This window comes from Oncorhynchus kisutch, linkage group LG23, assembly GCF_002021735.2.
Source record: "Oncorhynchus kisutch isolate 150728-3 linkage group LG23, Okis_V2, whole genome shotgun sequence".
NCBI classification, from domain to species: domain Eukaryota; kingdom Metazoa; phylum Chordata; class Actinopteri; order Salmoniformes; family Salmonidae; genus Oncorhynchus; species Oncorhynchus kisutch.
The window spans coordinates 31646088-31671112 of NC_034196.2; the positions used below are offsets into that span (position 1 = coordinate 31646088).

Consider the following 25025-nt stretch of genomic DNA (forward strand, 5'->3'; position numbering starts at 1 on the left):
TGTCTTCATGTATAATTGAGATGTGTCCTAATGACCCATGGTCCACTGTCTTCATGTATAACTGAAATGTCATAATGGCCCACTGTCTTCATGTATAATTGAGATGTGTCCTAATGGCCCACCGTCTTCATGTATAATTGAGATGTGTCCTAATGGCCCATGGTCATTGCCCACTGTCTTCATGTATAAATGAGATGTGTCCTAATGGCCAATGGCCCACTGTCTTCATGTATAATTGAGATGTGTCCTAATGGCCCACTGTCTTCATGTATAATTGAGATGTGTCCTTATGGCCAATGGACCGCTGTCTTCATTTATAATTGAGATGTGTCATAATGGCCCACTGACTTTTACGTAAAATTGAGATGTGTCATTATGGCCAATGGCCCACTGTCTTCATTTATAATTGAGATGTGTCATGATGGCCCATGACCCACCGTCTTCATGTATAATTGAGATGTGTCCTTATGGCCCACTGTCTTCATGTATAATTGAGATGTGTCATAATGGTCTATGGCCCACTATCTTCATGTATAAATGAGAGTTGTCCTAATGACCCATGGTCTATGGCCCACTGTCTTCATGTATAATTGAGATGTGTCCTAATGGACTATGGCCCACCGTCTTCATGTATAATTGAGATGTGTCATAATGGCCCATGGTCTATGGCCCACTGTCTTCATGTATAATTGAGATGTGTCCTAATGGCCCATGGTCTATGGCCCACTGTCTTCATGTATAAATGAGATGTGTTGTAATAACCCATGGCCCACTGTCTTCATGTATAATTGAGATGTGTCCTAATGGCCAATGGCCCACTTTCTTCATATACAATTGAGATGTGTCCTAATGACCCACTGTCGTCTTGTATAATTGAGTTGTGTCCTAATGGCCCATGGCCCACTGTCTTCATGTATAATTGAGATATGTCCTAATGCTCCATTGTGTGTCTAACTGCACGCACCACCACAGCCTGGTGCACTCGCTGTAAATTAACACTAGGGCCAGACAGCTATGGGCTTTTATATCCTATGATGGCTGGCAGTGAAAGAAGATATGGGTCATTCTCATTTAACCAAACATTTTTCAACTGTCATTTTTCACTAAATATCCTCTTGGATCACTGAGATTAGGATCTGCAATTCTCCGTTTCATTATTATTTGTATGTTTTTTGATCAGATATTATGCATTTTACCACAATTTCCCAAAAAGTAATGAACAAATAAATGTATAATATTTTTTGCTTTGCTCCCTCAATGAAAAGGACCGAGTTAAACAAACCTGAAAGTAAAAATATTTAAAATTAAATGATAAAAACATCAAATTCAATCAGACTTTTAAACATGTATTTTAGCTATCTGTTTCGATAATGAGAAGGCAAAGTGGGGTACATGGGGTGTTGAGAATAAGAACCTCATTCTGAAGGCATGTAAGCAAGTCAATTAACTTCTACTACTATTCTAGAGGATGCAGGATTGGTGAATAAATCATTTTCAAACTAGGACCCAGTCATCTTTCTTTCTGACAGGCCCAAACACCTGAGTCACCACGGTGAAGGATGGCTTGTCAGTCCGAGGGCTCCTGTAAGTCAAACACACAGAAGCACAATACAACACCACTCACTCACTCACTCAAGTGGTTTTAGTTATGTATGTTTACATGCCTTGTCACTGACAGGAAATATTAAAACCGTAACTTGTGGAAACAGGGTGAATGGTAAAATGGTGTCTTTTAAAAGGACTGTTGTGCGAGTCAGTGCATGGTTGTGTACTGTGAGAGAGACAGTGATAAGATCGTTTTAAATAAGACCGATTTGGTCCGACAACCCCAGATCCAACTCATCGGAAGCCCCCACCCCATGACTCCCGAGGCTCCTGAGTGGCACAGCGGTCTAAGGCACTGCATCTCAGTGCAAGAGGTGTCACTACAGTCCCTGGTTTGAATCCAGGCTGTGTCACATCCAGCCGTGATTGGGAGTCCCATAGGGTGGTGCACAATTGGTCCGGATTTGGCCGGAGTAGGCCGTCATTGTAAATAAGAATTTGGTCTTAACTGACTTGCCTAGTTAAATAAAGACTAAATAAAAAATGACCCAACTATCAATTTAGATCACAGATACAGTACATTTTAAGTGACAATGCAATGTAGTTACTTTGTTCCCTTAGCTACTATAGTTGTATGACTAAGGATCTCTAGGGTGACACATGGTAATACCTGAGGCTACTAGATACTGCCCATTTCACAGGTAGCCTGGTGGGTAGGTGCGTTGGTCCAGTAACCGAAAGGTTGCTTGATTGAATCCCTGAGCTGATGAAGATGTTGATTAAGGCAGACCCCTGCACATGAATGTTGCTTAAGGCAGCCCCCCACATCTCTCTGATTCAGAGGGCTTGGGTCAAATGTGGAAGACACATTTTAGTTTAATGCTAAGTATCCCCTTTCCTTCTCTTTGACTTCAGTCTTCTGTCATGCAAATGTAAGGCATTAGGTGACACTCCTATACAGGTAGGATACAGTTGCTCTCTGGATTGATTATTGTGAAGTGAGAGAGTGATAAGTGCAGCGCACAATTGGCCCAGAGTTGTCCAGGTTAGGGGAGTTAGGCCAGGGTAAGCCATCATTGTAAATAAAAATGTGTTCTTAACTGATTTGCCTAGTTAAATAAAGGTAAAACAAAAACAAAATAAGATCCAATGATAACTGCAGATTATTCAGGGAAACAGACATTACTGTAATAAACAGACATCCACAGTGGAACAAAAAAGGATTTACGCTATTAAGTCACACTTCGTTATTGGAACTGAGCTGAAGACTTAAATGGGATGCAGTTAATCTAATCTCCAGTAGGTGGAGACAGAGCACCTTAAATTATTGACAAAAATAGGGTACAGGCTGAGAATTCTCAACTCCACAATAAGAATTCTCAGCTAGGTACCGGGTTGATTTTACATGAGGAGAAGAAGCTGGGGAAAAAACAACTCAGTTCAACATGAAAAATAAAACATGTATTGATACATAAGCAATAAACAACACTGTAATTTTCTACGGAAATCTTTGGGCTCTTGTCCAAAACCATAAACTATTTTCTATGATGGAGGAGTCCTAAATATAAATCATCCAATAACTTTCTGAGGCTTCTTACAATCAGATTACTGCAACTATTTACAATCAGATTACAGCAAATAATGATTTGATAAAAAACATAAAACAATGTTGACTCTGTAAATAATGACAGTGAATGACAATCATAATGAATCAATGCTGTTTTTCAATGCTGTTTTGTCTACTCCTGAAGCTGCAGGTTTACAGCTTTTGACTGACTAGAACAGTAGTAGTGGTATAGTAAGAATCACTGCAGTTACTCTGTGATTAATTATCTGGCCATGGTCCAAAGCATCTCTAGTTAACAAACAGCAGATACACGGTCTAAAGCCTGAGGTACCGGGCAGGGCTAGATTACGCTCCTGGATTATCACAACTAATCCTGTTTTATCTGTAGTCTTAATCTGGCATATTGATGACTTAACATCTTGATCTATAAGAGGGATAAACGTGTAAATGTCTCTTCACTGTCAGAAATGCTTAAATCTGGTTATGCTTGGACCATAGCTGAAAAGGGTTTTGTTGCATACACTCATGTTTGGCTTTTCCACTCATCTTCCTGCTTTTTCTTCTGAAGACCTCTAACCATCAGATCCATCTCGTTGAGTGTATTGAGCCATCCTGACAGGGAGTCCACCAACATGTATTTCAGAGCATCCTCAGTCCAAAGGTGTGTGTGAGTCAAACATGAGTCATCCTGGTTCAGATGCCAATCAAAGTCTGTGTTTTCTGTGTCATATGTTAAATACATTATTTATCCTACTTCAGACATGTTTAAAAGGACAGAACAACAAAGATATTGTATATACAGTACCAGTCATAAGCTTGGAAACACCCACTCATTCAAGGGTTTTTCTTAATGTTTTACTATTTTCTACATTGTAGAATAATAGTAAAGACATCAATGCTATGAAATAACACATATGGAATCATGTAGTAACCAAAAAAGTGCTAGACAAATCAAAATATATTTTATATTGGGATTATTCAAAGTAGCCACCCTTCGCCTACACACACATGCAGAGAGCGAGAGAGAGAGAGAGAGAATAAGATGCTGCACAGCCCAACAAATATTTTATGAAGATTTTAAGAGGATGACAAATAACACGAGTTTTGACTTGAGTTTGGCCCCAGGCATCAACAGCAACATAATGCATTTTTCAATGAGATCAGCAGCCTAAGTCATTAGCTGGATGTATAACTGCAGCCTGCAAGCTACATCTGTTGAAACCGTAATGTTATTTAAAAAAATATTTTACAACTTATTTACCCGAAAAGATTAGTCACAGTACAAAGCTTGCTCTTCTACATTCCCTACTTCTGGAAACCGTTACTACAGTATTTGCTTTGGGCTGGGCTGTCATCACTGAATGTGAACGGTGACCGAGGAACCATATAAGGTGCAACCGGAAACAGAAAAAAACATCGAATTCCATGGCAATTTACCTTAGGAACCTCTACATGAGGCTGCCTTTCACCATCGTTTACTGAACAGTGTTGTCCACGAGTTATATTAATCTAGAGAACGAGTCGTGCACCACCGAAGTTGCACAAGTTGTGTGTTTCCTCTTGGCAGTTGTAATGTCAGTCGGTGCCACACAGTGCTGCTAATGCTTGCACAACATTAGCTAGCACCATCAGAGACTCTTGCTGGCAATATCAGTGGAGGAATCAGTATGGATGCGCTCTTGGTGTTCCTACTGCTGCTGGTCCCACTCCTGCTATGGACCAGCAGCACTTTTGTTTTTTATTTTAAAAAGTGTTTCTACGTGGCCTATATGATGATTTTGGCTGCGATTGCGATTCCGCTTAGTATTCTGAAAAGCGGCGGCAGGGACATCGAAAACATGAGGTAAGTTCCAGGTTGTACAACAACGCGAGCCGTGCATTGCTAGCTAACGTTTGCTCATGGGAATGGAAGATGGCTACAGTAGCTAAATAGCTCGCCAAAGACTGAAATAATGCAACCATAACATCACTATTTGTTTCTACTTCCAGAAAAGGTATGCGCAGATATTGTCACCTATTCGTTGTTGCATTTTTGTAACTGACTGCGAGATGGCTATCCAGCGGTTGGTAAGAAGGCTAGCGAGCTAGCTCCAATGCATTGCCAGATGTTTGGGACTTTCTGTACGGTATCATGCGGCTAATGCTAAGTAGTTTGCTAACGTTGTCGTTACATATGGCATTTCAGACATGGCCTCAGGGCCCGACGTTTTCGTGGCTGGAAACCAGGTCGAAACATGCATCCAACAGGCATGTTTTTTTTTTGCATGTTTTTTTTTGCACAGATGTAATCCAACAACTGCAAAAAATGCCACTTTAATCCATGCATTGTTGTCATCGATTTTGTGTCTCAAGTCTAAACAGGACCAAGGCAAGATGTTTTAGTTTATCAGTTGGTTTAATGTCATTGGACGCGGTGCATTCGGAATGTATTCAGACCCCTTGACTTTTTCAAAATGTTGTTACGTTATGGCCTTATTCAAAAATAGATAATCGTTTTCCCCCCTCATCAATCAACAAACAATACCCCATAATGACAAAGCAAAAACAGACATTTAGACGTTTTTACACATTTATTCCAGTTCGTCAAATCAGTTCCTCAAATGTCTTCAATTGACTTCTATCCTTATATGAAATAACTCAGTGCAATCGTTGAAATTGTTGAGTTTTACATATTTGTAAGGTGTAAATCGCAATTGCAACATTTTGTTCAATATCGTCCAGCCTTATGTGGCTGTGGAAATGCAAATAAAAATGTATGAAGTTGAATTGAATAGCAATCAGAATGGAGAAATACCCATTGTAATCACTTGGAATGTATGTGTTTCCACCAAAGGGTCACACACTACTCCTAAAGAGAATTTCGATTCTAAAATACAGTTAAACACTACTTTACTGTCAAATGTTTTTTAAATACCGTGATATATTTTGGCCATATCGTCCGGTCATATCTTAAGCTGATGGATTATTATTATGCAGATAAGATTTTTGCGGGGCGTGCACGTAGACTCCAGGGGGTTATTAATATTGAATTATTACTGTGCATGTAAAAGTACTCAATGAGTAACGTTACAAGGGGTACCAGGTATTATATCGATGTGCAGGGTTACGATGTATTTGAGGTAGATACTGTATGTACATGACTAGGAATAAAGTGACAGTAACCAGTAGCAGCAGTGTAAGTGGAACATGGGTCTATGCAGAATGTTCTGGTAGCTATTTGGTTAACTACTTAACTATTTAGCAGTCTAATAGCGTGGGGGTAGAAGCTGTTTAGGATCCTGTTGGTTCCAGACTTGGAGCATCGGTACCGCTTGCCGTGCAGTAGCAGAGACAACAGTGTATGACTAGGGTGGCTGGAGTCTTTGTCAATTTTTAGGGCCTTTCTCTGACACTACCTGGTATAGAGGTCCAGGATGGCAGGGTGCTTGGCCCAGGGATGTACTGGCTCGTGCGCACTACCCTCTGTGGAGCCTTGCGGTCAGATGCCATGCAGTTGTGATACCAAGCGGAGATGCAGCCAGTCAATATGCTGTCATTGAAGCAGCTGTAGAACTTTTTGACGATCTGAGGGACCATGCAAAATCGTTTCAACCTCTTAAGGGTGAAGAGGCGTTGTCATGCCCTCTTCATGAGTGTGTTAGTGTGTTTGGACCATGATAGATCCTTAGTGATGTGGACAATGAGGAACTTGAAGCTTTCGAACCACTCCACTACAGCCCCGTCGACATGAATGAGGGCTTACTCGGCCCTCCATTTCCCGTAGTCCACGATCGTATCCTTTGTCTTGCTGACATTGAGGGAGAGGTTGTGGTGCCAGGACAACTGCCAGGTCTCTGACCTTCTCCCTATAGACTCATTGTCGTCAGTGATCAGGCCTACCACCGTCGTAGGTGAACAGGGAGTACAAGAGAGGATTAAGCACGCACCCCTGAGGGGCCCCCGTGTTGAGGGTCAGCATGGCGGATGTGTTGTTGCCTACCCTCACCACCTGGGGGTGTCCTGTCAGGAAGACCAGGATCCTGTTGTAGAGGGAGGTGTTTAGTCCCAGGGTCCTTGGCTTAGTGATGAGCTTGGAGAGCACTATGGTGTTGAATGCTGAGCCGTAGTCAATGAACAGCAATCTCATATAGGTGTTATTTTTATCAAAGTGGGAAAGGGCAGTGTGGCGTGCAATTGAGATTGCGTCATCTGTGGATCTGTTTGGGCAGTATGTGAATTGGAGTGGGTCTAGAATGATGGTATTGATGTGAGCCATGAGCAGCCTTTAAAAACATTTAATGGCTACAGATGTGAGTGTTAAGGGGCCATAGTCATTTAGACAGTCCCTGTGCCCAAGAATGCAAACGTAACCTCTGTCAGTCAACTGGTCTGCAGGCCAGGGGGATTGGGACATATTTTACTGTGGCTAGTGAGACGACATGGCCGGTTGGACACAATAAGAGAGGAGTGGGGGTCAGATAGTCTCTCCCTTTCAGAGTCGTGTTACTGGCTGGTTGTAACTCATCTCTTCCGAAAGGTACCCTAGAAATCAATGTATGTCTTCCCCAGCCTTGTGCTGCCTGTTGTCCTTTGTTAGTGATAACACAACTGGCAGACTGACTTGGCTCAGGTTCAGTGCTCTTGGAATAACAGAACTGTTTCACAGCCAGGTGTGCAGACCAGAAGTATTGGCTGTGGTGTCATGTTGCACCTGGCAGTATTCTCTTACCCCAAAGGTTTTCTGCAGCTGGACCATTTTCACAGTCGCTGTGTGTGTGTATGTGTATGTGTATGTGTATGTGTATGTGTGTGTGAGAGACAGAGAGATTGAGTGTGTGGGTAGAAGTGGAAGATGGAGATCCAGACACACAGTGACACAGACCGAGAGGGGGCAGGCCGTATTAGAAAGAGTTGACTGATTCAACACGGAAGGATAGCACAGCCTGTCACGGTCATCTACCCTCAAATTGCTAGTGGGAACTAGAGGTCGACCGATTTATGATTTTTCAACGCCGATACCGATTATTGGAGGACCAAAAAAAAGCTACTACCGATTAATCTGACAATTAAAAAAAATATCATTTAAATTTATTTGTAATAATGACAATTACAACAATACTGAATGAACACTTAACTTAATATAATACATCAATAAAATCTATTTAGCCTCAAATAAATATTGAAACATGTTCAATTTGGTTTAAATAATGCAAAAACAAAGTGTTGTAAAAGTGCAATATGTGCTATGTAAGAAAGCTAATGTTTACGTTCCTTCCTTACGAATTGCAAAAATCGCTGAAGTTGGAGACTTTCATCTCCCTCACCAACTTCAAACATCAGCTATCTGAGCAGCTAACCGATCGCTGCAGCTGTACATAGTCTATTGGTAAATAGCCCACCCTTTTCACCTACCTCATCCCCGTACTGTTTTTATTTATTTACTTTTCTGCTCTTCTGCACACCAATATCTCTACCTGTACATGACCATCTGATCTTTTATCACTCCAGTGTTAATCTGCAAAATTGTAATTATTTGCCTACCTCCTCATGCCTTTTGCACACATTGTATATAGACCCCCCCTTCGTTTTCTACTGTGTTATTGACTTGTTAATTGTTTACTCCATGTGTAACTCTTTGTTGTATGCTCACACTGCTATGCTTTATCTTGGCCAGGTCGCAGTTGCAAATGAGAACTTGTTCTCAACTAGCCTACCTGGTTAAATAAAGGTGAAATAAAAAATAAATAAAAAATTACTCAGAACATGAGAACATATGAAAGCTGGTGGTTCCTTTTTAACATGAGTCTTCAATATTCCCACGTAAATTTTAGGTTGTAGTTATTATAGCAATTATAGGATTATTTCTCTCTCTACCATTTGTATTTCATTAACCTTTGACTATTGGATGTTCTTATAGGCACTTTAGTATTGCCAGTGTAACAGTATAGCTTCCGTCCCTCTCCTCGCTCGAACCAGGAACACAACAACAACATCCACCCTCGAAGCAGCGTTACCCATCGCTCCACAAAAGTCTCAGAGCGAGTGACTTTTGAAACGCTATCAGCGCACACCCCGCTAACTAGCTAGCCATTTCACATCAGTTACACTAGCCTAATCTCAGGAGTTGATAGGCTTGAAGTCATAAGCAGCTCAATGCTTGAAGCACAGCGACGAGCTGCTGGCAAAACGCACGAAAGTGCTGTTTGAATGAATGCTTACGAGCCTGCTGCTGCCTACCATCGCTCAGTCAGACTGCTCTATCAAATCATAGACTTAGTTATAACATAACACACAGAAGTATGAGCCTTAGGTCATTAATATGGTCGAATCCGGAAACTATCATCTCGAAAACAAGACGTTTATTATTTCAGTGAAATACGGAACCGTTACGTATTTTTTCTAACGGGTGGCATCCATAAGTCTAAGTATTCCTTTTACATTGCACAATATTCAATGTTATGTCATAATTACGTATAATTCTGGCAAATTAGGCGGCCCAAACTGTTGCATATACTGACTCTGTGTGCAATGAACGCAAGAGAAGTGACAATTTCACCTGGTTAATATTAATGTTAATATTGCCTGCTGACCTGAATTTCTTTTAGCTAAATATGCAGGTTTAAAAATATATACTTCTGTGTATTGACTTTAAGAAAGGCATTGATGTTTATGGTTAGGTACACGTTGGAGCAACGATACGCACCGCATCAATTATATGCAATGCAGGACACGCTAGATACCTACACATGGTTGATGATATTACTAGTTTAACTAGTGATTATGATTGATTGATTTTTATAAGTTTAATGCTAGCTAGCAACTTACCTTTTCTTACTGTATTCGCTTAACAGGCAGGCTCCTCGTGGAGTGCAATGTATTCAGGTGGTTGGAGCGTTGGACTAGTTAACTGTAATGTTGCAAGAGTGAATCCCCGAGCTGACGAGGTAAAAATCTGTCGTTCTGCCCCTAAACGAGGCAGTTAACCCATTGTTCCTAGGCCGTCATTGAAAATAAGAATGTGTTCTTAACTGACTTGCCTCGTTAAATAAATAAATACAAATTTAAATCTGTGTCCAAAATACAGATTTCCGATTGTTATGAAAACATTAAATCGGCCCCAATTAATCGGTCGACCTCTAGTGGGAACTGGGACTCTTGAACCTGGCTCACTGTGTGAATGACCCTCATTTACAGCCCCAGGTCAAACACCCACTCAATGCTTAGTGTCTTTGAAAGCCTTATAGGTTGGCCATGTTTTCCTGACAAACTAGTGCCGGTGTGTTGAGCATTATCACATGGCAAAAGGCATTTCTAGCAATTATTCTAGAATTGGAGACTGTTTTTGTAGAGTCATTTTATTCTCAACCAGGACAGCGAAGGCACTGTCTACATCCCTATAGGAATGTTGCTGCAAGATTCCAACCTGAATCGTCACACAGAGTTTTGGGATGGAAACAAATGAGATTTAGACACTGCTCAAGGGGAATGGCTTATAGATGTCAACGGTACTAAGACCTGTCAGTGCTCGTGAACCATGATGTGCTATGTAGTGTATTGCAGTGTGCTGTCAACTCTTTCTTCTCTGGTTTATGTCAACTGTCTCGGACTGCTTAGACTGGAACTTTGGCACGTTTATCTGTTGAAACTGGAACAATACTTTGGGATATAATTGAGGTCACCCTGACCTTGCTCAATTAATATTTAATTAAAACACTTTGAAACACTTACACAGTAAAGACTCTTGTTGAAGATACTGTGGGCTTTGCTCGTTTTGAAATAGTTCAAAACAAGGGTTAAAATGTGTCTTTTAGAGAGCAGTCATGCAATGACATTCAGGAGGAAACTGACAACCTAAACGTGATCATTAGAGGATAACCGTTGTGATATGTCAGTTGTTGACATTGCGGTTGCAACTGAATTTAAGGCAATTGTCTTCCTCTTTACGACTGTGCTGTAGTCTAAGAATAGCAGCTTGCCTGTCGATAGAGGCGTTGCACAATCACGCTTGCTTTTGCACAAGATTGGATGGTTTTATCGTCGTGATAGTGAGGAGATAGTGTTTTTATTCTGGTTTGAAGATCATATTTTGACATGCAGATCCAGTCTCATTGCACTCTACTCTACACACTCATTCTTGTGACTTGAGCAGTGTTGGTCGTATTCTAAACCCACACAGGGAGAATAAAATGGACAGTATGCTGAATGCTAGACTGGAGTAAACAGAACCACACACTTCTTCTTCCTTTAGGGACAGAGGCTGTAGTCTTCCAGTAATGAAGGCCATCTGTTAGAGAGCATGCACTGCTAGCCTTGTGTCCCGGACAGATCTGGGGGTTTATGTTATGGCTGCCTTGCCCTCCTCTCTTCAACATGCTCTCTCTCAACTGTTGTATGTGATGGTCAGGGTTTCCATTAGCTGGCAATCGCCGGCTTTTGGCTGAAAAATGAAATGAGAAGGTGATTGGAAATAAAACTGTTGCTGGCCAAAATGACTGGGAGAAAAACATTTTTATTTCATATTATGAGGCATGTCTTGCCTTGCTTCAAAGTAGCCTATAGGCAGAATCTGACCATGGAGGCAATGATTTCATAGACTTCATAGGCAGTGAGTGAGTTTCAAGTTTGGGGAAGCTCACAATTTATCCTACCATTTTCTACCGTTCTGTGTGCCAATTATGATTTTCATATGTACATTTAAGTCGAACAGTTTCATTTCAATAACGTTTTCATTTCTCAATCATTTTCACGTGGTTAATCATAAAAATCTGAATTAAATCTAAGTCAACTAATGCGAGATCACCAGCTTCTGCCATATGGACACATTGATACGCTGTGATCCATTGGTGGCTAAAGAAATGAGCGCATGGAACTCATTGTCCATAGGTCAATGCAGCAGTAGACCTATAACTTCCACTTCTCTTTCACACTGAGGATTGGTGATTATCCATGGGGAGATTGTTGGAAAGTTTTTTTCAAATAGCATAATGTGAAGAACTATACTTTTAATATACACTACATGGCAAAAGTATCTTTTATCACTCCAGTGTTAATCTGCAAAATTGTAATTATTTGCCTACCTCCTCATGCCTTTTGCACACATTGTATATAGACCCCCCCTTCGTTTTCTACTGTGTTATTGACTTGTTAATTGTTTACTCCATGTGTAACTCTTTGTTGTATGCTCACACTGCTATGCTTTATCTTGGCCAGGTCGCAGTTGCAAATGAGAACTTGTTCTCAACTAGCCTACCTGGTTAAATAAAGGTGAAATAAAAAATAAATAAAAAATTACTCAGAACATGAGAACATATGAAAGCTGGTGGTTCCTTTTTAACATGAGTCTTCAATATTCCCAGGTAAATTTTAGGTTGTAGTTATTATAGCAATTATAGGATTATTTCTCTCTCTACCATTTGTATTTCATTAACCTTTGACTATTGGATGTTCTTATAGGCACTTTAGTATTGCCAGTGTAACAGTATAGCTTCCGTCCCTCTCCTCGCTCGAACCAGGAACACAACAACAACATCCACCCTCGAAGCAGCGTTACCCATCGCTCCACAAAAGTCTCAGAGCGAGTGACTTTTGAAACGCTATCAGCGCACACCCCGCTAACTAGCTAGCCATTTCACATCAGTTACACTAGCCTAATCTCAGGAGTTGATAGGCTTGAAGTCATAAGCAGCTCAATGCTTGAAGCACAGCGACGAGCTGCTGGCAAAACGCACGAAAGTGCTGTTTGAATGAATGCTTACGAGCCTGCTGCTGCCTACCATCGCTCAGTCAGACTGCTCTATCAAATCATAGACTTAGTTATAACATAACACACAGAAGTATGAGCCTTAGGTCATTAATATGGTCGAATCCGGAAACTATCATCTCGAAAACAAGACGTTTATTATTTCAGTGAAATACGGAACCGTTACGTATTTTTTCTAACGGGTGGCATCCATAAGTCTAAGTATTCCTTTTACATTGCACAATATTCAATGTTATGTCATAATTACGTATAATTCTGGCAAATTAGGCGGCCCAAACTGTTGCATATACTGACTCTGTGTGCAATGAACGCAAGAGAAGTGACAATTTCACCTGGTTAATATTAATGTTAATATTGCCTGCTGACCTGAATTTCTTTTAGCTAAATATGCAGGTTTAAAAATATATACTTCTGTGTATTGACTTTAAGAAAGGCATTGATGTTTATGGTTAGGTACACGTTGGAGCAACGATACGCACCGCATCAATTATATGCAATGCAGGACACGCTAGATACCTACACATGGTTGATGATATTACTAGTTTAACTAGTGATTATGATTGATTGATTTTTATAAGTTTAATGCTAGCTAGCAACTTACCTTTTCTTACTGTATTCGCTTAACAGGCAGGCTCCTCGTGGAGTGCAATGTATTCAGGTGGTTGGAGCGTTGGACTAGTTAACTGTAATGTTGCAAGAGTGAATCCCCGAGCTGACGAGGTAAAAATCTGTCGTTCTGCCCCTAAACGAGGCAGTTAACCCATTGTTCCTAGGCCGTCATTGAAAATAAGAATGTGTTCTTAACTGACTTGCCTCGTTAAATAAATAAATACAAATTTAAATCTGTGTCCAAAATACAGATTTCCGATTGTTATGAAAACATTAAATCGGCCCCAATTAATCGGTCGACCTCTAGTGGGAACTGGGACTCTTGAACCTGGCTCACTGTGTGAATGACCCTCATTTACAGCCCCAGGTCAAACACCCACTCAATGCTTAGTGTCTTTGAAAGCCTTATAGGTTGGCCATGTTTTCCTGACAAACTAGTGCCGGTGTGTTGAGCATTATCACATGGCAAAAGGCATTTCTAGCAATTATTCTAGAATTGGAGACTGTTTTTGTAGAGTCATTTTATTCTCAACCAGGACAGCGAAGGCACTGTCTACATCCCTATAGGAATGTTGCTGCAAGATTCCAACCTGAATCGTCACACAGAGTTTTGGGATGGAAACAAATGAGATTTAGACACTGCTCAAGGGGAATGGCTTATAGATGTCAACGGTACTAAGACCTGTCAGTGCTCGTGAACCATGATGTGCTATGTAGTGTATTGCAGTGTGCTGTCAACTCTTTTTCTTCTCTGGTTTATGTCAACTGTCTCGGACTGCTTAGACTGGAACTTTGGCACGTTTATCTGTTGAAACTGGAACAATACTTTGGGATATAATTGAGGTCACCCTGACCTTGCTCAATTAATATTTAATTAAAACACTTTGAAACACTTACACAGTAAAGACTCTTGTTGAAGATACTGTGGGCTTTGCTCGTTTTGAAATAGTTCAAAACAAGGGTTAAAATGTGTCTTTTAGAGAGCAGTCATGCAATGACATTCAGGAGGAAACTGACAACCTAAACGTGATCATTAGAGGATAACCGTTGTGATATGTCAGTTGTTGACATTGCGGTTGCAACTGAATTTAAGGCAATTGTCTTCCTCTTTACGACTGTGCTGTAGTCTAAGAATAGCAGCTTGCCTGTCGATAGAGGCGTTGCACAATCACGCTTGCTTTTGCACAAGATTGGATGGTTTTATCGTCGTGATAGTGAGGAGATAGTGTTTTTATTCTGGTTTGAAGATCATATTTTGACATGCAGATCCAGTCTCATTGCACTCTACTCTACACACTCATTCTTGTGACTTGAGCAGTGTTGGTCGTATTCTAAACCCACACAGGGAGAATAAAATGGACAGTATGCTGAATGCTAGACTGGAGTAAACAGAACCACACACTTCTTCTTCCTTTAGGGACAGAGGCTGTAGTCTTCCAGTAATGAAGGCCATCTGTTAGAGAGCATGCACTGCTAGCCTTGTGTCCCGGACAGATCTGGGGGTTTATGTTATGGCTGCCTTGCCCTCCTCTCTTCAACATGCTCTCTCTCAACTGTTGTATGTGATGGTCAGGGTTTCCATTAGCTGGCAATCGCCGGCTTTTGGCTGAAAAATGAAATGAGAAGGTGATTGGAAATAAAACTGTTGCTGGCCAAAATGACTGGGAGAAAAACATTTTTATTTCATATTATGAGGCATGTCTTGCCTTGCTTCAAAGTAGCCTATAGGCAGAATCTGACCATGGAGGCAATGATTTCATAGACTTCATAGGCAGTGAGTGAGTTTCAAGTTTGGGGAAGCTCACAATTTATCCTACCATTTTCTACCGTTCTGTGTGCCAATTATGATTTTCATATGTACATTTAAGTCGAACAGTTTCATTTCAATAACGTTTTCATTTCTCAATCATTTTCACGTGGTTAATCATAAAAATCTGAATTAAATCTAAGTCAACTAATGCGAGATCACCAGCTTCTGCCATATGGACACATTGATACGCTGTGATCCATTGGTGGCTAAAGAAATGAGCGCATGGAACTCATTGTCCATAGGTCAATGCAGCAGTAGACCTATAACTTCCACTTCTCTTTCACACTGAGGATTGGTGATTATCCATGGGGAGATTGTTGGAAAGTTTTTTTCAAATAGCATAATGTGAAGAACTATACTTTTAATATACACTACATGGCAAAAGTATGTGGACACTTACTCGTCAAACATCTCATTCTGAAGTCATTGGCATTAATATGGAGTTGGTCCCCCCCCTGCTGCTATAACAGTCTCCACTCTTCTGGGAATGCTTTCCACTAGATGGAACATTGCTGCTGGGACTTGCATCCATTCAGCCACGAGAGTTAGTGAGGTCGGGCACTGATGCTGGGCGATTAGGCCTGGCTCGCAGTCGGTGTTCCACTTCATCCCAAAGGTTTTCGATGGGGTTAAAGTTGAGGCTCTGTGCAGGCCAGTCAAGTTCTTCCACAGTGATCTCAACAAACCAGTTCTGTAATGACCTCACTTTGTGCACAGTGACATTGTCATGCTGAAACAGAAAGTTGTAACCACAGAATCATCTAGAATGCCATTGTATAGTGTTGTGTTAAGATTTCCCTTCACTGGAACTAAGGGGGGCCCGAACCATGAAAAACAGCCCCAGACCATTATTCTTCCTCCACCAAACTACAGTTGGCACTATGCATTTGGGCAGATGGCGTTCTCCTGTCATCTGCCAAACCCAGATTTGTCCATCAGACTGGCAGATGGTGAAGCGTGATTCATTACTCCAGAGAACACATTTCCACTGCTCCAGAGTCTAATGGTGGCGAGCTTTACACCACTGCAGCCGACGCTTGGCTTTGCGCATGGTGATCTTAGGCTTGTGTGCGGCTGTTCCGCCATGGAAACCCATATTCTGAATCTCCAGACGAACAGTTCTTGTGCTGACGTTGCTTCCAGAGGCAGTCTGTAGTGAGTGCACTCGGCGGTCCTGTTCTGTGGCCTACCACTTTGCGGCTGAGCCGTTGTTGCTCCTGGATGTTTCCATTTACAGTTGACCGGGGCAGCTCTAGCAATGCAGACATTTTACGAACTGACTTGTTGGAAAGGTGGCATCCTATGACGGTGCCATGTTGAAAGTCACTGAACTCTCCAGAATGGGCCATTCTACTGCCAATGTTTGTCTATGGGGACTGCTCGGCTGTGCTCGATTTTATACACCTGTCAGCAACAGGTGTGGGCTGAAATAGCCAAATCCACTAATTTCAAGGGGTGTTCACATACACAAAATGTGTATATGTAGTGTAACTAGCCTACTCATTATGATTAGGAGGTAGTCAGTCTGCTCACCTGGTGATCACGGACTGAGCAGAACTGATGCTATGAAACTCTGCCGTTTTCATTCTACTCACACCGTTTGACACTGAAATGGTTTTCAAATAAAGATTGAATTGATTATTGTTGTCCCTTCCTTGGTTTCCAGGGTGATCCGCGCTCTGGTTCGTCACGTGAAGTACTTCCTGGGTCTGAGATTTGACGTGAGCGGCTTGGAACACCTGCAGACAGAGGGACCCTACGTCATCATCTCCAACCACCAGAGCTCCCTGGACGTACTGGGTAGGAGACACACACAGATGGATGAACGGACCGACACACTCACAGATGCACACTTACGCGCACGCACACACTTTTGAATAGGATCGAGGCGTTTCCCTGGTCTCTGAGTCTCGTCCCTCTTGTATTGAATACAAACACTGGGTTTCTCCCTTCTCACTAACTCCACTTTACCCTCCATAGCTCACTTCCTAAGGGAATCTTCTAGTAATGGTTTGAGTGCTGCCAGTCACAGAGCACTCTATTTTGAGAGAGGAGGATAGTGGGGATTGATACGCATGGTTTCAGTGGGCGAAGACTGACAACTGTCAGTTGGAATAGCATCACACAAGCTCCGATCACTGACATGGCTGTCTAAGTCTAAACCCAGCACCGACTGTGTATCCTAACTCTAGGGCTAGACAGCACTATTTTAAGTAAATAATGTTGTTACAGATGTTTGACATTAGAGAAAGGCATGGATCAATATAAACTGGATTATGCTTGGCACCAGAGGATTGTGCAGCACTAGCCTTAATTAGTGCCATGAGGCTGACTGGCTGTATTTAGTTATTGAATCCAGAATGTGTTATGCATTTTTACATCGAAATTGATCATCTTTGGTATCCCCTCATGGGAGATTTTGTTTGCATTCTAAAGGTCTTTGAATGATATGTCTATTCAGAGAGTTGGTCAGGAGAGGAATTCTTAGTATGTCTCCTACTGGATTCTCATAGGGCCTAGGTTGTGTCCCTAGTGTGTCACATTGATTTAAGTGTGTGTGTGTGTGTGGGGGGGGGTTCACTTTAACAACTAGCTGGAGGAGTCTGTGTGTATGTGTCTTGGTGGTGACTGAGAGATATGAGCTGGCTGCAAGCCAGGAGACTGACTGCAAGCTAGGAGACTGACAGCAGGAATGTAAGGGAGGGGGAGCAAGGGAGGGAGCGAGCGAGCATGTGGGAGGGAGAAGGTGATTGTGTCTGACAGCGGGAGGGAGAGAAGGAGTGTGTGACAGTGAGGGAGAAGGAGAGAGATGCTTCATTAGAGCTGATAACACACCGCAGGAGGCTGATGGCTGATCTAGGGTCGGAGTTACCATACCAACCTCCCATAACAGATAATCTACTGAACAACTGCTCCACCTGCTGATCCAAATCCTCATGAACAATCCCGACCTTCTGTCCCTAGCTTCGCACCCCATGAACAACCTGGCTTACTGTCCCTAGCTTCCCTCCTCATGAACAACCCCGGCCTTCTGTCCCTAGCTTCCCTCCTCATGAACAACCCCGGCCTTCTGTCCCTAGCTTCCCTCCTCATGAACAACCCCGGCCTTCTGTCCCTAGCTTCCCTCTTCATGAACAACCCCGGCCTTCTGTCCCTAGCTTCCCTCCTCATGAACAACCCCGGCCTTCTGTCCCTAGCTTCCCTCCTCATGAACAACCCCGGCCTTCTGTCCCTAGCTTCCCTCTTCATGAACAACCCCGGCCTTCTGTCCCTACCTTCCCTCATGAACAACCCCGGCCTTCTGTCCCTAGCTTCCCTCTTCATGAACAACCCCGGCCTTCTGTCCCTACCTTCCCTCCTCATGAACAACCCCGGCCTTTTGCCTCTAGCGTTTCTCTCTGCTTCTGGCCTCAAAGAGCACTTTGTTGGGCCAACTGGGTTGACAGGACACCAAAACAAACAACCATCCAGACACGTGCCAGCGATATAGATCAGACTCGCTCAAATGATCAATACACTACTGATTACATTGACTACAGACAACTCTCTAGGGCTCACCCTATTTAGTCGACTGGTTGACTGTTTGGTGGATAACTTTTAGTCGGGCATTTAAAATGATTACTTTTTGATTGACACCTGTCTCAGTGGACTAATCCATAGTGTAGGCCACGGGGATGGCTCACCAGTAGTACAGATACCATTAATTCCCATTTCTAATTACAATGTTTGTTTGGTTACCGGAACTTATGTTAACCTCTCTGCGCACCAAACCCATTAGCGGGATTAAATTCGACAACATACGGTGATCGCTACATAAATAGTCATATTAAACATTCATGTAAATACAAGTGTCTCACATGGTTCGAAAGCCTAAAATCTTGCTAATCCAACTGCGTTGTCAGATTTTAAAAAGTATTTATTGCGAAAGAATACGCTGCGATTATCTGAGCAGAGACCCCCATATCAGACTACTTATTCAGCCAGCGCTTGCGTAACAAAATCACAGATTGCATTGAAATAAATCGTTTACCTTTGAAGATCTTGCTCTGGTTGCAATCCCAAGGCTCGTTGTTACACAATGAATGGTCATTTGTTCGGTTAAATACATTTTTTATAGCCTAACACAAAACATTTTGTGAACGCTTATCTCGTTGAATTTCGTGTCATTCAATTTGACGTCACATCCAACGTAAAATAGACAGACTTTCCCTGACTTTATCCCGTCATGTTTGGTTTCCTTGCAATCAACTGTTTGTTTGTAAGTAACACAACCAAACCTGAGGGGTCATTTTGCGGGACGTATTGACCCGGAAAAAACGATTGGAAGACAACAAGTGACGAGCCCATTGTGCACCAATTATATGACCACTGTCTCGTTGATTGACTGTCTTTTAACCCAATGACCACTGATCGTCTTGAAATCTAGCTGGGTAGATAGCCAATGAGCAGAGGTAAACGGCAATATCCCATGGTTCTTTGTTGTAAGACAAACCTTTCCATTGAACGCTGGCGTAAGGACCGCTCTTTCGCCATTGCCAATTCAACCGTGAAGGAGCAAAGCTTATTACGCACAGCAGTATTTCGGTTACTTGCATCTTCAGCTGTTTATTTATCCAACATCATGGCGAATAAGTCAAGGAAAGCTAATTCTAAGACTAGATATAAACGAATGTAGAAACCATTTTAGAGGAAATTCATCGTGAAAGTGAGACAGATCTGCTTTTTGAAGACTCCATTTTGAAGACTCTGAAACTGAGGCATATTCTTTGAATGGAGAGGACATTGTTTTGGACTGGTAAGTTGCTCTCATGCTAATGCCGTTGTTTGAAATGAATATAAAATATAATTTGTGATTGTTTTTAAATTTTATTTGCAATATATAAAAATGTAACGAAATGGTTAAAGTACACATTAGCTAGTCATTGTGAGTGAGGGTCTTTGTTTGTTTGTATGAGAACGACCATTGTGTGTGTGTGTGTATATATATATGTGTATATATATATATATATATGTGTATATGTATATGTGTATATATATATGTATATACTGCTCAAAAAAAGGGAACACTAAAAGGACACGTCCTAAATCTGAATAAATAAAATATTCTTATTAAATACTTTTTTCTTTACATAGTTGAATGTGCTGACAACAAAATCACAAAAAAATTATCAATGGAAATCAAATGTATCAACCCATGGAGGTCTGGATTTGGAGTCACACTCAAAATTAAAGTGGAAAACTACACTACAGGCTGATACAACTTTGATGTAATGTCCTTATAACAAGTCAAAATGAGGCTCAGTAGTGTGTGTGGCCTCCACGTGCCTCTATGACCTCCCTACAACGCCTGGGCATGCTCCTGATGAGGTGGCAGATGGTCTCCTGAGGGATCTCCTCCCAGACCTGGACTAAAGCATCCGCCAACTCCTGGACAGTCTGTGGTGCAACGTGGCGTTGGTGGATGGCGCGAGACATGATTTCCCAGATGTGCTCAATTGGATTCAGGTCTGGGGAACGGGCGGGCCATTCCATAGCATCAATGCCTTCCTCTTGCAGGAACTGCTGACACACTCCAGCCACAAGAGGTCTAGCATTGTCTTGCATTAGGAGGAACCCAGGGCCAACTGCACCAGCATATGGTCTCACAAGGGGTCTGAGGATCTCATCTCGGTACCTAATGGCAGTCAGGCTACCTCTGGCGAGCACATGGAGGGCTGTGCGGCCCCCCCAAAGAAATGCCACCTCACACCATGACTGACCCACCGCCAAACCGGTCATGCTGGAGGATGTTGCAGGCAGCAGAACGTTCTCCACGGTGTCTCCAGACTCTGTCACGTGCTCAGTGTGAACCTGCTTTCATCTGTGAAGAGCACAGGGCGCCAGTGGCGAATTTGCCAATCTTGGTGTTCTCTGGTAAATGCCAAACGTCCTGCACGGTGTTGGGCTGTAAGCACAACCCCCACCTGTGGACGTTGGGCCCTCATACCACCCTCATGGAGTCTGTTTCTGACCATTTGAGCAGACACATGCACATTTGTGGCCTGCTGGAGGTCATTTTGCAGGGCTCTGGCAGTGCTCCTCCTTGCACAAAGGCGGAGGTCGCGGTCCTGCTGCTGGGTTGTTGCCCTCCTACGGCCTCCTCCACGTCTCCTGATGTACTGGCCTGTCTCCTGGTAGCGCCTCCATGCTCTGGACACTACGCTGACAGACACAGCAAACCTTCTTGCCACAGCTCGCATTGATGTCCCATCCTGGATGAGCTACACTACCTGAGCCACTTGTGTGGGTTGTAGACTCCGTCTCATGCTACCACTAGAGTGAAAGCACCGCCAGCATTCAAAAGTGACCAAAACATCAGCCAGGAAGCATAGGAACTGAGAAGTGGTCTGTGGTCACCACCTGCAGAACCACTCCTTTATTGGGGGTGTTTTGCTAATTGCCTATAATTTCCACCTGTTGTCTATTCCATTTGCAGAACAGCTTGTGAAATGTATTGTCAATCAGTGTTGCTTCCTAAGTGGACAGTTTGATTTCACAGAAGTGTGATTGACTTGGAGTTACATTGTGTTTAAGTGTTCTCTTAATGTTTTTGAGCTGTGTGTGTGTGTGTATGTGTATATATATATATATATATATATATATAATCTATATATCATAATGGTATTGTGTAGAATGCAAACCCATACATCTCAACACAGCCAGCATGCTTCCTCCAATCAGTCTACATTAGAGGGAGCATCAAGGAGTTTGCTGGCTACAGCACTACTGCTACAGCACTACTGCACCAACTTTTGGCAAAGTTGGTGGGGTTATATGGCAAAGTGGGTGGGGGCTAGGGTCAGTATGTTATATCTGGAGTACTTTTCCTGTCTTATCTGGTGTCGTGTGTGAATTTAAGTCTGCTCTCTCTTTCTCTCCTTCTTTCTCTCGGAGGACTTGAGCCCTTGGACCATGCTTCAGGACTACCTGCCATGATGACTCCTTGCTGTCCCCAGTCCACCTGGCCTTGCTGCTGTTCCAGTTTCAACTGTTCTGCCTGCGGCTATGGAACCCTAAACTGTTCATTTTTACTCTTGAGGTGCTGTCCTGTTGCACCCTCTACAACCACTGTGATGTCCATCCGGCACAGCCAGAAGAGGACTGGCCACCCCTGATAGCCTTGTTGTTCCTAGCCACCGTGCTTCTACACCTGCATTACTTGCTGTTAGGGGTTTTAGGCTGGGGCTATATAAATAGATTTGTTTTGATAGAGGACTGAGGGTCTTTCAAATATTGAAAGTGTGTAAATAGTTACCCATGTTATTTTGTAAATGTGTGTGTGTGTATTTATTTTTATATATATATATAAAAATTATTTTTTCTATTTTTTTGCTCTCCATTTTTTGGGGGTGGGGGGGTGTGTTAGAATACCATTTTGGTATTTTGTATATAGTTATTTGTTTCAAAATGTATACCTTCACCAATTTGGCCACCTGGGTACATTTGGGCTACTTGTGTGGGACTCCTGGGTGACTTCATGATAAATGTCATGTAGCACACTCATTTTGGAAGTTATCGTTCTGAAACTTTGTACTGTTGCCCTCTTGTATTTTTTGCCCTCTTGTATTTTTCACTGAAATTGTCCCCATCATCCTATCTGAATATTTGTTTTATCTTGTTCATTTGAAAGATGATATAAAAAACATTTTTCATTGTTTTATCTAAACCAGATCTATTTTGTTATATACTCCTACATTCAATTCACATGTACACAAACTTCAGTGTTTTCTTTCAAATGGTACCAAGAATATGCATATCCTTTGTTCTGTGCCTGAGCTACACGCTGTTAGATTTGGGTATGTCTTCAGGTGGAAATTGCACAAAGTAGCGGGGGAGCTCTGAGGTTTTAATGCATTCAATTTATTATTAGTCATTTACAGTTGTCATTGTCGGAGTGGACACGTTGTTTGCAGAGCACACAACCTAGGCTACACAAGTTTTTATTTCATTCCATTTACGAGTTGTCAATTTATGAATTGTTTAGTTTTGGAACGCTCCTCTCAATGTTGAATAAGGACGCGGATCTGATAGTATTTCTGAGTGTCTTGACTCACCACCACTAATGAGCTTTGGCGCTTCTCGAAGTAATTTCTTCTTCACATCAAACGGCAAATAAACAATGTATGTTTTTACATCCATTGAGAATGACAATAGTTCCTCAATGTAGCCTATTTGAACCTTTCCAGTCCTCTCCCTTTCACAAACCACTCAGGGTGAAAGGGGAAAAGAAAGTCCTGCTCTGATCTAGTGGAAAGTCCTAAGAGGCCCAGCTGTTTACTTCTTATCCCTTGCGCTAATAGCCTACAGCTGTGGCTGTCTGGATCTCACTGGTTCTGGAAACTCTGAGGTTCCAGAATATTCTATACAATGCTGCAAGTTCGTTAGTGCAAGCTTGTGGCTGGACCAGCTAGTTGTTAGTGAAAATTTACCGTTTTGAATCCAAATTTGGTGACCTACGTGATTAGTGTAGATCCGATGAGAAAAGTTCGGGAGTGGGGCTTTGGATCACTACTGGCTGTAAAGGAACGAGTGATGCGCTTTTGTAAGCGATACTGTCTGTATCCAAGGCTCAGCCAATCCTTCACATAACAGAATGCAGCGCGCGGCTGAAGAGAGCAGAGACAACCAATTAGCTAATTACAGAATCAGCGAGCGCTCTGGAAAGACCGCAGTCTGGTGTAAAGGCAGTTTGCCGAACGATAACGAAGAGGTAGGTGAGAAGCCTGACCAAGGAGACTGGGATGAGAAGGTGATGAAGTGTACTTCATGAGCTGTGACCGAAAAACAACTGGCATTTGGAAAGTTTGAGGTTATGGAGAAAGTGTGGTGGAACAAGAATTGTTAGCATTGTTAACCTGTTGCGTCGAGCCATCCCGGATCCGGGATCATGAATACAGCCTCAAGCTCATTACCATAACGCAACGTTAACTATTCATGAAAATCGCAAATGAAATGAAATTAATATGCTAGCTCTCAAGCTTAGCCTTTTGTTAACAACACTGTCATCTCAGATTTTCAAAATATGCTTCTCAACCATTGCAAAATAAGCATTTGTGTAACAGCTAGCGCTGTTAGCGTAGCATGCTAGCGTAGCATTTAGCGTTAGCATTAGCAGGCAACATTTTTACAAAAACCAGAATCATTCAAATAAAATCATTACCTTTGAAGAACTTCAGATGTTTTCAATGAGGAGACTCAGATAGCTAATGCTCCGTTTTTCCTGAAAGATGATTTGTTTAGGAGAAATTGCTCCGTTTGGTGCGTCACGTTTGGCTACCAAAACAAAACGAAAATTCAGTCTTCAAACTTTTTTCCAAATTAACTCCATAATATCGACTGAAACATGGCAAACGTTGTTTAGGACCAATCCTCAAGGTGTTTTTCACATATCTCTTCGATGATCTCATTCGTGGAAGTCTGCTATCCCAGGAGAAAATGCCTGTGGCTGAAGATTACGCACAAATTTACACTAAGGACACTGGGAGGACCCGTGGTAAATGTAGTCTCTTATGGCCAATCTTCCAATGATATGCCTACAAATACGTCACAATGCTGCAGACACCTTGGAGAAACGATAGGAAGGGCAGGCTCATTCCCGGCGCATTCACAGCCATATAAGGAGACAATAGAAAACAGAGCTTCGAAAATTCTGACCATTTCCTGGTTAAGGTATCATCTTGGTTTCGCCTGTAGCATGAGTTCTGTGGCACTCACAG

The 25025-nt window shown here is 42.2% G+C and overlaps 1 protein-coding gene across 1 annotated transcript in view; it reads left to right on the plus strand.

Annotated features, from left to right (window-relative positions):
• Positions 1-4494: 4494 nt before the first annotated feature.
• The window catches only part of agpat2 (1-acylglycerol-3-phosphate O-acyltransferase 2 (lysophosphatidic acid acyltransferase, beta)), a 33714-nt gene continuing 13183 nt past the window's right edge, over positions 4495-25025 (plus strand). The window contains exons 1-2 of the mRNA XM_020458005.2: positions 4495-4955; positions 16937-17070. Coding sequence (XP_020313594.1) covers positions 4780-4955; positions 16937-17070 — 310 coding nt within the window. The 5' untranslated portion in view covers positions 4495-4779. The remainder of the gene's footprint in view (positions 4956-16936; positions 17071-25025) is intronic.